Consider the following 13,396-nt stretch of genomic DNA (forward strand, 5'->3'; position numbering starts at 1 on the left):
AGATCAAATCATGTTCCAGTATGCAACGGCAGCAGCCAGATTATTGTTGGCACAGAACTGGAAATCATCTAAAATCCCAACTATTAGTGAATGGCAAAACAAGCTATTTGAGTACTCTAAGCTAGCAAAAATGACACAGAAGATTAGGCATCAGAGTAATAAAAACTTTATTAATGATTGGAATAAATTTATATCATATATGGAAAAAAACTTAGGTAACATTAAAATAACAGTAGGTGAACTATAGAATCTGCGAAGTAAAGATAAAGATAGAAAGAAGGAACTGCAAGAAGGTTATCAATGTGATATAGCTTAAATTGTGGTGGAGGGAAGTCAGAACAATGTTATGATAATTAGTACTTTTGGAGAAACGTATTTACGTCTTGATGTTTTATTGTCTATATTTGTTTATTTTTCTGTGTTTGTTTCTTTTTTTTTTCTTTTGGCAAGTCTGTGATTTTAAAAGAGTGTATATTGGAAATAAAATTTATTTAATAAAAAAAAAAGTTTGTGGTCAACCAAGACTCCTAGATCACATGTACTGCTCTCAAGCCAGGTGTCACCCATCTTGTATTTGTGCCTCTCATTTATTTATTTTTTGCCCAAATGCAATACTTTACATTTCTCCCTGTTAAAATTCATCTTGTTTTGGCCCAGTTTGTTTTCACATCTGCCAGGTCTCTTCCAACTCTATGATTCTGATTCTATGACCTGGAGTTCTTTTAATACTCTTGGATGCAAGAGTTTAGACTCTTTAAACTTGGGAACAGATATTTGGCTCCATGACCAAAATGACCAAAAGGGTCAGCTTCTAGAGGACTGGAAAGATCATGATTGTACTTCCCCTACCCTCAGCCCTAACCCTGTTGAGTATTTTTTGTTATGAGACTGAGTGTTTGGGGCTGATGCTGTAGCATTCTTGTCTGGGGGCTTGATGGAAAAACAGAAAAGTGTCCCTCACCTAACTCTCCAATGCCCTTCAACAAGAATGCTGTAGGCAATATTGCTAAGCCCAAAGGGAGCAAAGAATTTGCTTCAGCTCCACAACAGCAGCAAGAATACTTATCACAAAGTATTGGAAAACACAAGATCTACCCACCCGGGAAGAATGGCAGATGAAGGTGATGGACGACATGGAACTGGCTGAGATGACTGGCAGAATCCGAGACCAAGGAGAAGAGTCGGTGGAAGAAGATTGGAAAAAATTTAATGTTTATTTTCAGAAATATTGTTAAATTAAGGAATGTTAGAAAGATGTTGGAATAAAACTATGTGGTTTTAGCAGAAAAGATATAAAGGATTAAGCAAAAATGAATTGGTGAAAGAGAATGTAAAATCACAGTATATTAAGATAAATTATTAAGATAAAAACAAAGCTGGAAAGGATTTGCTGAAATATCTAACTGAATTAGAATACAAAAATGGGAGGTGTGAGGAGGTCGAGGAAGTAAGCGAATGAAAGCAAGTGATGTAAAGGTTTGACTTGTTTCTCTTTATTTTATTTTTATTTTTTTGTTCTTGGATGATATTTGTTTTCTTATGTATTGTTCTTTCTTTTTCCTTTTTGATTGTTCTGTTTTGACTTATATTTTTTCTTTTTTTCTGTAACCTTTTAAAAAAAATTCTAATAAAAATTTACTAAAAAAGAAAAAAAAGAATTTGCTTCAGCTCACCTTGTTAATGGCAGAGCAAAAGCTATGCATGAGTCATTCTCAATCTACTTTCAGGACTGATTTTAGAACCCCATCATGCAAACATGACTATCCACACAGGGACCATCTATGTTTATTTTTTTCTGATACTGGATTTTAAGTTACAGTTACATCTTTTAAAACAGCTGTCAGTATATCACACTGTATTCCACTTGCCTTCCAAAGGAACACGTGGCTCTCCCCACATAGCGGGTTAGGTTGAGACTGCTGATCCAAAGTGATCAGTAATTTTTACGGTAATTACAATCCTGCTTTCCCTTGTACCAGCTTACCTTGACTTCAGTAAGGCCTTTGAAAAGGTCCCCCATGATATTATTGCAAAAAAACTAGTAAAATGTGTGCTAGACAAAGCTACTGTTAGGTGGATTTGTAATTGGTTGACGGGCTGAACCCAAAGAGTGCTCATCAGTGGCTCACCTTCATCCTGGAAAAAAATGACTATTGGGGTTCCACAAGGTTCTGTCCTGGGCCTGGTGCTATTCAGTATTTTTATAAATGATTTGGATGATGGAATAGAGGGCGTGCTAATCAAATTTGCAAATGACTGCAAACTGGGAGGGGTTGCTAATACACCAGAGGACAGGGTCAGAATTCAAAATGACCTGAATAGCCTAGAGAGCTGGGCCAAAACCAACAATATGGAGTTCCATAGGGAGAAATGTAAGGTACTACACCTGGATAGAAAAAATGAAATGCACAGGTGGGGGACACTTGGCTTGACAACAGTACCTGTGAAAGGGATCTGGGAGTCTTACTCAACCACAAGCTGAATATGAGTCAACAGTGTGATGTGGCAGCTAAGAACACCAATGCAATTCTGGGCTGCATCAATAGGAGTATAGTGTCTAGATCAGGGGTCTGCAACCTTTAAGACAAAAAGAGCCACTTGGACCTGTTTCCGAAGGGAAAAAAACCTGGGAGCCGCAAAACCATTGCGACATTTAAAACAAATATATCTCCAGAGCCGCGATCTGACAGCGGGTGGGAAGGTGACGTCGGGACTAACGCACGCACCGCCCCCATGCGACGTCACAGCCAGTACAGCGCCCGCCACAGTGGGGAGTGTCGGGGCGCACAATGCGACTCCTCCCCTCGCTAGTATCCGCCCCGGAGCCGCGGCAAAGGTGTAAAAGAGCCACATGCGGCTCCGGAGCCGCGGGTTGCAGACCCCTGGTCTAGATCAAGTGAAGGAATGCCACCACACTATTCTGGTTGGTCAGACCACACCTGAAATACTGTGTCCAGTTGAAGAAGGATATTGTCAAGTTGGAGCATGTCCAGAGGAGGGTGACCAAAATGTAAAAGGTCTGGAATCCAAGCCCTATGAGGAGAGACTTAGGGAGCTGGATTTGTTTAATCTAGAGAAGAGAAGATTAAGGAGTGACATGATAGCCATGTTTAAATATTTGAAGGGATGTCATGTTGAAGAGGGAGCAAGCTTGTTTTCTGCTGTTCTAGAGACTAGGATGCAGAATAATGGATTCAAACTATGGGAAAAGAGATTCCACCTGGGCGCGGTAATCCAGTCAGGGAAAAAGGGAGGCATACTATGTTTAGGGCACCGTTTCCAGCCCCTTCCCCTTTTCGGGGTGAGCATAGTGGATACTAAAAAGGGCTGCTCAGTCATGGATACAGCTGCTGAGCTGCTCAACTGCCTCATTCCTTGAGTCAGAACGACAACGCCCATGTGTCGGTTCATGACTAGGGGCTTCACATTCCTGCCCCCGTAGCCATTTAGTGATCGCCATGGGGGGAGGGTTTGGGGGAGTTGGGTTGGGTTTTTGGAAGATGCCTGTGCGTGAATTTGTTTTATGTGTGTAGATCAGTGCACGCTGACCAACGCACAGTCTTCGCAGTAGGGCTGTGTTCTGATGGCTTGAGTAGTCACGACAAACTGGTGGATCCTGTCTGCTGCAGCCTTCATCCGCCTTCAGAGCCGTTGTAACACACTGCTTGTTATCACCCGCCTGTTCTGCCGTTGAGGAATTATTGGATCATTCTTTGTCTAGGTCCTTCCCTGTTATGTACCAAGCTTGGATGCTAGAACAATAGGCAAGTAGGATCCTAGAATGCAAGAACTGATTGGCTTGCAGGAAAAGACCAACCAGGCTCTAGGAGGGAAGCAGAATCAGCCAGTCAGACGGGACTCATTGTGTAAATAATGTATATAAAAGCCTGAGGTTTGGGGGGAAATTCAGTCACTGTTTTACAAGCTGCAATAAAGAGCATGAAATCACTACAGGACTCTGAGCATATTTAATTTTCTTTGACCTTACCGCCTTGGGTGACCCTGCTGGGAGTACGAGATTCCCAACCGCTTCACTCACAAGGGTCATAGGAATGTGCAAGCCCACTCACCATGACAAGTGAGAAAACTGAGATAGATTGCACTGAGCCCTGGTCTCATTAGACAAAGCGTTCCACCAAAAAGGCTCTGGTTGAGGACAGCTGGATATGTTTTGGGCCAGGGACCTCCAGTAGGTTGCTGTTAGATGAGTGTCACACTCATGGGGGGTGTATTGGAAGATAATTCCCACAGATAAGAAAGGTCACAGACTGTTTAGGGCTTTAAAGATTAGCACCAAAACATTGAACCTGATTCGATACTCCACCTGGAGCCAATCCAGCTGATGAACAACCAACTGAATGTGGGCTCTCCACAAAGTCCAAGTAAGAACTCATGCATCTGCATTTTAGACCATATGGAGTTTCTGGAGCAGTCTCAAGGGTAGCCCTGCATATCTATCTCTCTCTATCACAATTATACCCTGCACTCCCCGGCTCAGGTGTACAGCAAGTTAAAGTAGTCTAGTCTGCAGGTGACTACTGCATGGATCACCATGGCAAGGTTGGAAAGGGACAGGTACAGTACTGTGGAGTTTGGAACTGACAGTGTTAAAACTCCATGGTGTCCTGTATCTGGGAGGAGTTTAAGGCAGAGAAGTGCGTCACAGTCTGTGACACTGAGCAGAGTTGCGTTTACTTCTGACTGAGAGACGCTGTGAAGAAGCTGTGTGCTTTTGGAAGCACAAAGAAATGTCGGAATGCTCTGATGGAAAGAGACTGATTTATGGCTTGTAAATAAACGCTTCTAGAGATAAGAACTGAACTGTCTTTGGACTTGATTTATCCCTTTCTCACACGGACGCAGGACCGCTGCTGCTACTCTGCTCTCTTGCCAGGTCAGAGCTTCCTGCGCAGGGAAGCCTGACTGGACGCAGGATTTATATTCACCCGAATAAGTACCGATTGCCTAACCTGACATAGATTCAAAAATTCCAGTTTGGCTACATTTGTGACCAATGCCTCCATAGAGACAGAAGCATCCAGGATCAAAAAGGGACTCCTGATGGCAGCTACAGGTGACTATTGCGCCCCATGAAGAGCTGGGAGCTGGCAAACCAAACTGAAATCATTCTGGCCCAGCCATTGGGCGCCCATCTTTAATGGATAGAGATTAAGCCGACTCCATTTCCTCCATCCCAGCACACCCACCTAAAAATTGGCCAATATATCCAGGGTAGCATCTGGCCAGGGCCATGAAGCAGTAGATCCATGATGTTTGTGGTCAGATCTGTGGTTATGTACAAGATATTTGAATAAAGGGTGAATTTGGGGTTCCCCAATGCCAAAAGTGTGATGATCCATGAGGATCCGTGCTTCAAAACCACGTTTTTGGTCCATGGTGTTGCCAGGGAGCCGTGGATCCTAGTTTTTTGTGGTGCGGGCTGTGGCCCTGGCCATGATGTGTGATTTGACGGTGAGTTTGGGTTGGCCCAATGGAAAATGCGTGAGGATCCATGAGGATCCGTGATTCAAAACCACGTTTTTGGGCCATGGATTTGCTAGGAAGTCGTGGATCCGTGATTTTTGTGGTGCAGGCTGTGCCCCTGGCCATGACGTTTGATCTGATGGTGACTTTGGGCTGGCCTTGTGCAAAAATCATGAGGATCCATGAGGATCCATGCTTCGGAACCACGTTTTTGGGCCACGGCATGGCCAGGCAGGCGTGGATCCAAGTTTTATGTGGTGTAGGCTGTGCCCCTGGACATGATGTGTGATTTGACGGTGAGTTTGGGTTGGCCCAATGGAAAATGCGTGAGGATCCATGAGCATCCGTGCTTCAAAACCACGTTTTTGGGCCACGGAATGGCCAGGAAGCCGTGGATCCGTGATTTTTGTGGTGGATGCTGTGCCCCTGGCCATGATGTTTGAACTGATGGTGACTTTGGGCTGGTCTTGTGCAAAAATCATGAGGGTACATGAGGATCCGTGTTTTTTAACCATGTTTTTGCGCCCCAGCGGCCCCACGAAATAGTGGATGCGTGATTTTTTTGATGCTGTCTACAGAGTAAGACATAGTCTACAGTATCATGGTGGTTTTATTTAATTTGAATGAAAAAACCATATGAATTCACGAGGATCCGTCTAGATCCGCCTTTTACCTTTTTCCTTCAAAAACATACCAGTACAAGCAGTTGTGGCATTTCTGTGCACTCTGGTTTTCACCAATGTACCCCATTGCGCCAGAAGCGGTTGAGTCCTGCGGGCCATGTGACCCGGAAAAGCTGTCTGGGGACAAACGCCAGCCCCCTCGGTCTGACAGCGGAGACGAGCGCCCCAACCCCACAGTCGCCTGGGCGGAGAGGACAAAGAGATGAAGATGCAGTGATGGGGAAGGGAGGGCCCCCCAAAAAGGGCCCTTACTGGGCCCCGGATCTATGCATGCCAGCTGCAAAGTGGGAACCCAACACCTGCAGGGCTTGCCTGGCAGGATGAAGCCCCTCCCGTGCAGGAGATTACCCTCCCCCCACGCACATCAGCACTGGGATATTCAAAGGAAAAGGAATCCTGGACCTTTACGTCCAGTCAAAGGCGACTGTGGGGTTGGGGCGCTCGTCTCCGCTGTCAGCCCCCCCATCTTGTGCAGACGAACGACAAGGGAGGTGGGGGTTCCCCGTTACCATTCTGCCCTGTGCATCTGGATCCCTACTTTGAAAGGGCCTTTCCTGGAAGCGCCTTCCCTGGGACCCACCGGCAGGGTCCGTGGGATCCGGCTGCCAAGTTGGGGACCTGCAGAGTCTCCTTGGAAGTCTCCCCTCCACACACACGTTTCTCTTTCCCTGGGGGGCCAAGAGATGCTCCCCCTGCCCTGCACCCCAGGGGCCCTTGATGCAGAGTCCTTGGCCCAGATGGAGAAGGGAGGGCAGCCCTAGAGCGCAGAAGCAGGAAAACGGCAGGCAGGGAGAGGGAGGGAGGGGCGGTCTGGGTGCCCTCGGCTTGCCAAGGGTTAAAAGGAGCAGAGCTGGATTCCTAGAGAGGACAGGAAGGGCGGGGGAGGGCAAGGTCCTCCCCAGCAGAAGCCCCTCCCTGCCCAGTCCCTCCCTGCGAGCAAAGAGGAGGCTGCTTTGTTCTCTCTGCTTTGCAAAAACTTCCTCGGTGCCCCTCCTGGAATCCGGTGAGTCTCTTCTCTCTTCCCCCTTGGGGTGCAGCGGGGAGAAGGGGGTCCCAGGGCTGCAAGGGAGGAGGCAAGGGGCCCCCCGCTCAGCTCATGCAGGGGGGGGGGAAGACCCCCAAGTCAGGGAGCAGAGGGTCCTGCCCCCAGTTCCTCTCCGCCAAGCCAGGGAGGGGCTGAGTGTCCAGCAGGTCTGCAACTCTCTTCTTTGGGGCAACAAAAGGGGGGCATGCAAATAAGCCCCCTTCAGATTGAGGGGAAAGTCGCATTTCATAAGACAGAGAAGCATCCGAGGACTCCGAGGAAGGAGAAGCCCTGTGGAGTGGGGAGATACAGCCCCCCCCAAGTGTGGAGACTGGAGGGGAGACCCTCTCCCACCATCTACCCAACTACAATTCCCAGAGTTCCCTGGCAAGAAGGGGGGATTGGTGACCACTCTGGGAATTGCAGTCTTTGGACAGCAGGGCTGAAGCTGTCTCCTTGCAACTCTCAGCGTCCTGAACCAATTCTGGCTCCCAGGATTCTTGGGAGGAGTCCCTAGGGCCGGGCGAGATCTGGTTTCCAGCCTTGTTAAACATCTGCTCCTCCCAGCAGAGCAAGTGCACAGACTGGCATGTGCCACTCTTGGGAGCAGGAGCTGCATCCAGCCTTGCTCAGCTCAACATTTTTAGGAAGACCATGCCCCTCCTGCCCTGGCAAGGCACTGGGGTGAAGCTGCAACACCATCAGCATCCTGTGTCAATAATAATAATGATAATAACAACAACAATAGTATTTACCTGCTACCCAGTTGACTGGGTTTTCCCAGACACTCTGGGCGGCTTCCAGCACGTACAATATACAGGGCTGCCTTCAGGTGTCTTCTAAAGGTTACATAGTTACTCATCTCCTTGACATCTGATGGGAGCGTGTTCCACAGGGAGGGCGCCACTACCAAGAAGGCCCTCAGCCTGCTTCCCTGTAACTTCTCTTCTTGCACTGAGGGAACTGCCAGAAGGCCCTCAGTGCTGGACCTCAGGGTCCAGGCTGAAGGATGGGGTTGGAGATGCTCCTTCGGGTATCCTGGGCAGAGGCCGTTTAGGGCTTTAAATGTCACCACCAACACTTTGAAAGTAGTTCCTTTAGGAGCGGTCTTACATGGTTCCAGCAGCCACTCCCAGTCACCAGTCTAGCCTCCGCATTCTGCAGAACAATAAGTGAATGACACAGAAGTTGTTGCAGACTAAAGTTAGAAAAGCTTTAATTGCTACAAATGGTATAAGGAAACATGATATGGAATTAAGGGAAATGATGGTGTTGACCTGGAGTGGTTACAAAATTTCTGGTCTCTCCCCGAGTGCCACGCGCCCTGCTCCAAAGAGAGCTTCTCTAAAGAAAGCACAACCAAAAATCACCCCATTTTGCGTGAATAAGGAAAATGAGGAGGTGGCTAAGAAACAGCAGGAGCCAGATCCTATTCCCAGCCTTCTAGGGTCTCTCAGCAGCTCTAATGATGAGCAGAAAGAGGTTTGGGGCCCAGCCAGCTCAACTGCTAAGGCATCTCTTGCACTGAGACGTGGGGGCACCCACATGTAATAGCTACTCGGCTGTATTCTGCCCATGCTCTGGGGCTGCAGTTTTCAGGCTTGGGGACAGGATGGTGCCTGGTTTTTGCACCAAGTTCTATTCATAAGCCCCACTGAGTTCAATGGGGTCCACTCTCAGGTCACTAGTGTGCAGACCATGCCAGCCTTACGAAGCGGGGTGAGGTGCAAACAGATTAAACTGGAATCACTGGAGATGTTTCAAATGGGGTTTCTGTTGGGAAGGGGCTGCCCCATTTGTGCTTCTCCAGGAGCAGGGGAATATCTAGGGCAGGAGAATCCCTGCAGGGCCTCTGAGGCTCCCTTTGTTTCTTCCTCTCTCCCAGGGCCCTGCAGCTTGTGGTGGCTTCTCGACTCCTCAGGAAGGATGAAAGAGACTGAATCTGTAAAGCTAGCGAGGATGGAAGGGGGAAGATGGACAGTTGACCTGGTCAGGTTGTCTCCTGCATCCCTCCTCACAGCCTCTGAGCGTTGCCTCCCAGGGACCTCCAAGAGATCTGGTGAGTCCCAGGGGAGGGGAGATGGGGACATGGATGGATGGGGCTGGAGAGGTACTGGGGCTTGCTCATTTTGGGGGTGGGATGAGGCAGGCAGGCGGATGGAGTTTGAGAAGGTGGGGACCTTTTTGGGCTCCTCCACCTGCCTTCCAGCGCCTTTGACATCTCCGGGCAATTTGAGCCAGGAATACGTCACAGCTCCCCGGCCACCGCGATGTATTGGCGCCAGTACTGTGCTCTGAATGCCCTACCAATGTCAGAGAACTCGCTGATCCATCGCGCAGCACTAGAAGCCATGATTCTTTAAATTACCTGATCCTAATTTCAGGATTGACTGCAGATGGGGCCTCTGTGTTTCGCCTTTTACTTTTCTTTTAGGAATAACTTTTCCTTTTCTTTTAAAAACAAGGATCATATAGGACTAATATATGATACAAATATGTAGACTGAGTCTTCTTAGTCTTCTCATGTGATTCTCAAAACTAATAGAAGTAATTTGCAGGAATTTCTATAACATATGGTTCATCGTTAGTGGTCAGTGTATCAGTTCTGAGTTCATGAATTGGTTAAAATTGGGCGGGGGGAGGAGGAGAGATAGGAGAGAACAGAGCAACAGAACAAGTGACTGATCCATCGCGCAGCACTAGAAGCTGATCCTAAATTCTTAAATTACCTGATCCTAATTTCAGGATTGACTGCAGGTGGGGCCTCCGTGTGTTGCCCCATTATCTTTTCTTTTTGGAACAACTTTTTATTGCTTTTAAAAGCAAGGATTATAGGACCAATAAATGATACAAATGTATAGGCTCATTCTTCTCATGTCATTTGAATATCTCAAAACTTGCAGAATAAATTTGCAGGAATAACATGTCGTTCCTCGTTGGTGATCAGTATATGAGTACTGAGTTCATGAATTGGTATAAATTGAAACAAAAAAGGGTAAACAGCGGAGAACAGAAAACATTCAACTTCGCATAGCCGAATTCCTAGTCAAAAGCTCTTGTGGCCGTTGTGCTTAGATTAAGTGTGAGTAATAGTCATTTTCCATCTTATGTTACCAATTAAACTATCCTTATTTTTCGCTCTATCGGACGCACTTTTCCCCCTCCAGAAATGAAGAGGAAATGTTTGTGCGTCCTATGGAGCGAATGCAGGCTTTCGCTGAAGCCTGGAGGGCGATAGGGGTCGGTGCGCAGCGGGGGTTGGCGCTGCACACCCGGGCTTCAGGCTTCAGGCTGCTATCTGCAAGCCTTCGGAGCCTGGCGGGAACTCCCACCGCGATCAAAAGGCTTGTGGATAGCTGCCTGTTCTGGGGACGGAGGCTAAAAATGAAGCCAAGAGAGTTAGCGGGATCCATCCCGCTCGCTGTCTTTGCTTCTGCCAAAGCCGCCCGCAGCCTCTCCCGGCTGGAGAGTTTGCGTGCGACTAAAGAGGAAGCCAAGACAGCCAGCAGGATGGATCCTGCTTACTGTCTTGGTTTCTTTGCTCTTTGGGGCTGGGGGGGGAATAAATTTTTTCCCTTTATTTCCCCCCTAAAGACTAAGTGCGCCCTATGGTCCGGTGCACCCTATGGAGCTAAAAATACGGTATACAGAGTTGGTCTCCTCATGAAAATGAGAGGAGAAATGAGAAGTGAAGTAAGAGATTTATTAAAAAGTTTAAATTTAGACCAAATTTAGATTGAGGCAACAGCTGGTGGGGAGTGTGCGGGTGAAGATGTTCCTGCTTGTTTCAGAGGAGGCACGGATGTTGCTGGATCCTGACAAGAGAGCTTTGCGTAAGGAAGTCAAGGAGGAGAATTGTGGGATCATGGACCCTCTCATTAAACATCAATTTTGAAATTCCATACATACCTCTATTTCGGGGTGGCCAACTTCCAAGAGACTGCGATCTACTCGCAGAATTAAAAACTGGGAGTGATCTACCCCTGTTTTTGAGGGGTTCAGGTCAAAGTTGTTGAGCTTTTATTAGCAACGCACCAAAGGAGCGCTGGGGGGAAACCAGCCTCCAGCCTCAGTTTGTAAGCTCTGTCTTCCATTCTCCAACAATGGAAGGAGGATCCGGGAGGGGGCCAGCGATGGACTGCGATTGACCAAAACCTTGCAGGGATCTACCAGTAGATAATGATCGACCTGTTGGACACCCCTTTTCTATTTGATGAACCTCCAGTATTTGGATGGAGACCAACAGCATCTGGGATTTTAACATCCACACCGTGAGCCCTGAATGGAGGGATATCAACGGTTTGTGAATATTCTTTGTCTGGTCATGCCTTTTGAAACAATGACCAGGATTGTCTGAACCACCCGGGCCTTCTTAAATGTGGGCTTGAGAGTTTTTAGGAAGTTGAAGTAACTTCTGTCAGGTTTGTCGTTTTGGCTTCTGTTTGCATTTGATTGACCAAAGAGATGACTGACCTTGCATATGGGGTGGATTCCAGGAATGAGCCAAATCAAATCTATCCCAGATAAAAGCCAAGCAATATGTCAGTTAATACCAGCCAACAAAGGCAGTGAAAACTATTGTAAGGCCTCACATCTAACTTCAGTCCTTCCTTTATCACAAGCATTCACTAACTTTGTTCAATGATGGATGTGAACCACGTCCCCTTCGCTCTGAGTGGGGTTGGGGTCCGGGGCAGCAATGCAGAGTTAGCACGACTTACCCTAACGTGGCAGTGCATTGCTGGGGGAGGGGTCAGGTGGTGGGTTTCTTCTTGAGGCGATAATTATATTTTCTCTTCATTGCAGTTGGTGATGAATGGGAAGGGAAGAACAAGGGGGACCACAACAGAATCCACATATCAGAGAAATCAAATAAATATTCAGAGTATGGAGAGAACATCGGCCAGAGCTCCCAGTCCACCTCCCATCAACGAAAGAGCTTCATTCGGAGGGATAGCCTCACTTCACATGAAAGAATTCACAGAGGAGAGAAATTGTATCACTGCAGAGAATGTGGAAAGAGCTTCAGTCGGAAGTATATTCTCACTTCCCATCAAAAAATTCATACGGGGGAGAAACCCTATCAGTGCTTTGAATGTGGAAAGAGCTTCAGTCACAGGCAGAATCTCACTTCCCATCAAAGAATTCATACCGGGGAGAAACCATATCAGTGCTTGGAATGTGGGAAGAGCTTCAGTCAGAGCAGCAGTCTCTCTTCCCATCAAAAACTTCATAAAGGAGAGAAACCCTTTCAGTGCTTGGAATGTGGAAAGAGCTTCAGTCGAAAGGACACTCTCACTTTTCATCAAAGAATTCATACAGGGGAGAAATTCTATCAGTGCTTGGAATGTGGCAAGAGCTTCAGCCACAGTCGGAGTCTCTATTCCCATCACAAAGTTCATACAGGAGAGAAACCACATCAGTGCTTGGAATGTGGAAAGAGCTTCAGTGAAAGCAGCAGTCTCACTTTGCATCATAGAATTCATACAGGGGAGAAACCATATCAGTGCTTTGAATGTGGGAAGAGCTTCAGTCAGAACAGCAATCTCGCTTCCCATCATAGAATTCATACAGGGGAGAAACCTTTTCAGTGCCTGAAATGTGGGAAGAGCTTCAGTAGGAGCACCCATCTCACTTCCCATCAAAGAATTCATTCAGGGGAGAAATCCTTTCAGTGCTTGGAATGTGGAAAAAGCTTCAGTCAGAGGGAGTGTCTCACTTCCCATCAAAGAATTCATACAGGGGAGAAACCATATCAGTGCTTGGAATGTGGAAAGAGCTTCCGTCAGAGCAGTAGTCTCACTTCCCATCAAAAAGTTCATACAGGAGAGAAACCACATCAGTGCTTGGAATGTGGAAAGAGCTTCAGCCACAGAAATAATCTCACTTCCCACCAAAGAATTCATAAAGGAGAGAAACCATACCAGTGCTTGGAATGTGGGAAGAGTTTCAGTCACAGAAATAATCTCACTTCCCACCAAAGAATCCATACAGGGGAGAAACCCTATCGGTGCTTTGAATGTGGAAAGAGCTTCAGTCACAGCTGCAGTCTCACTTCCCATCACAGAATTCACACCAGAGAGAAATCTTCTTAGTGTTTGGAATGTGGGAAGAGCTTCAGTCAGAGTGCCACTATCTTGGCCCACCAAATAATTCATACAGGGTTGAAAGCATATCAGCGCATGGAATGTAGATAAAATTTCCC

At 47.1% G+C, this 13,396-nt stretch overlaps 1 protein-coding gene and 1 long non-coding RNA gene across 2 annotated transcripts in view; one reads left to right on the forward strand and one right to left on the reverse strand.

Moving 5' to 3' along the window:
• LOC309527453 overlaps positions 1-13,396 on the reverse strand; it is a 50,499-nt gene that overhangs the window by 4,554 nt on the left and 32,549 nt on the right. The gene's annotated exons all lie outside the window — the stretch shown is intronic.
• On the forward strand, positions 7,089-13,388 carry LOC309527562 (uncharacterized protein; the record flags this gene model as incomplete). The annotated part of the gene is made up of 4 exons (XM_082214389.1): positions 7,089-7,170; positions 9,077-9,250; positions 11,998-12,807; positions 13,354-13,388. The coding sequence occupies exons 2-4, from the start codon at positions 9,118-9,120 to the stop codon at positions 13,386-13,388; spliced, it is 978 nt and encodes a 325-aa protein (XP_082070515.1). The 5' UTR covers positions 7,089-7,170; positions 9,077-9,117.

Source organism: Podarcis vaucheri (genome assembly GCF_965113315.1).
Source record: "Podarcis vaucheri genome assembly, chromosome: 2".
NCBI lineage: Eukaryota > Metazoa > Chordata > Lepidosauria > Squamata > Lacertidae > Podarcis > Podarcis vaucheri.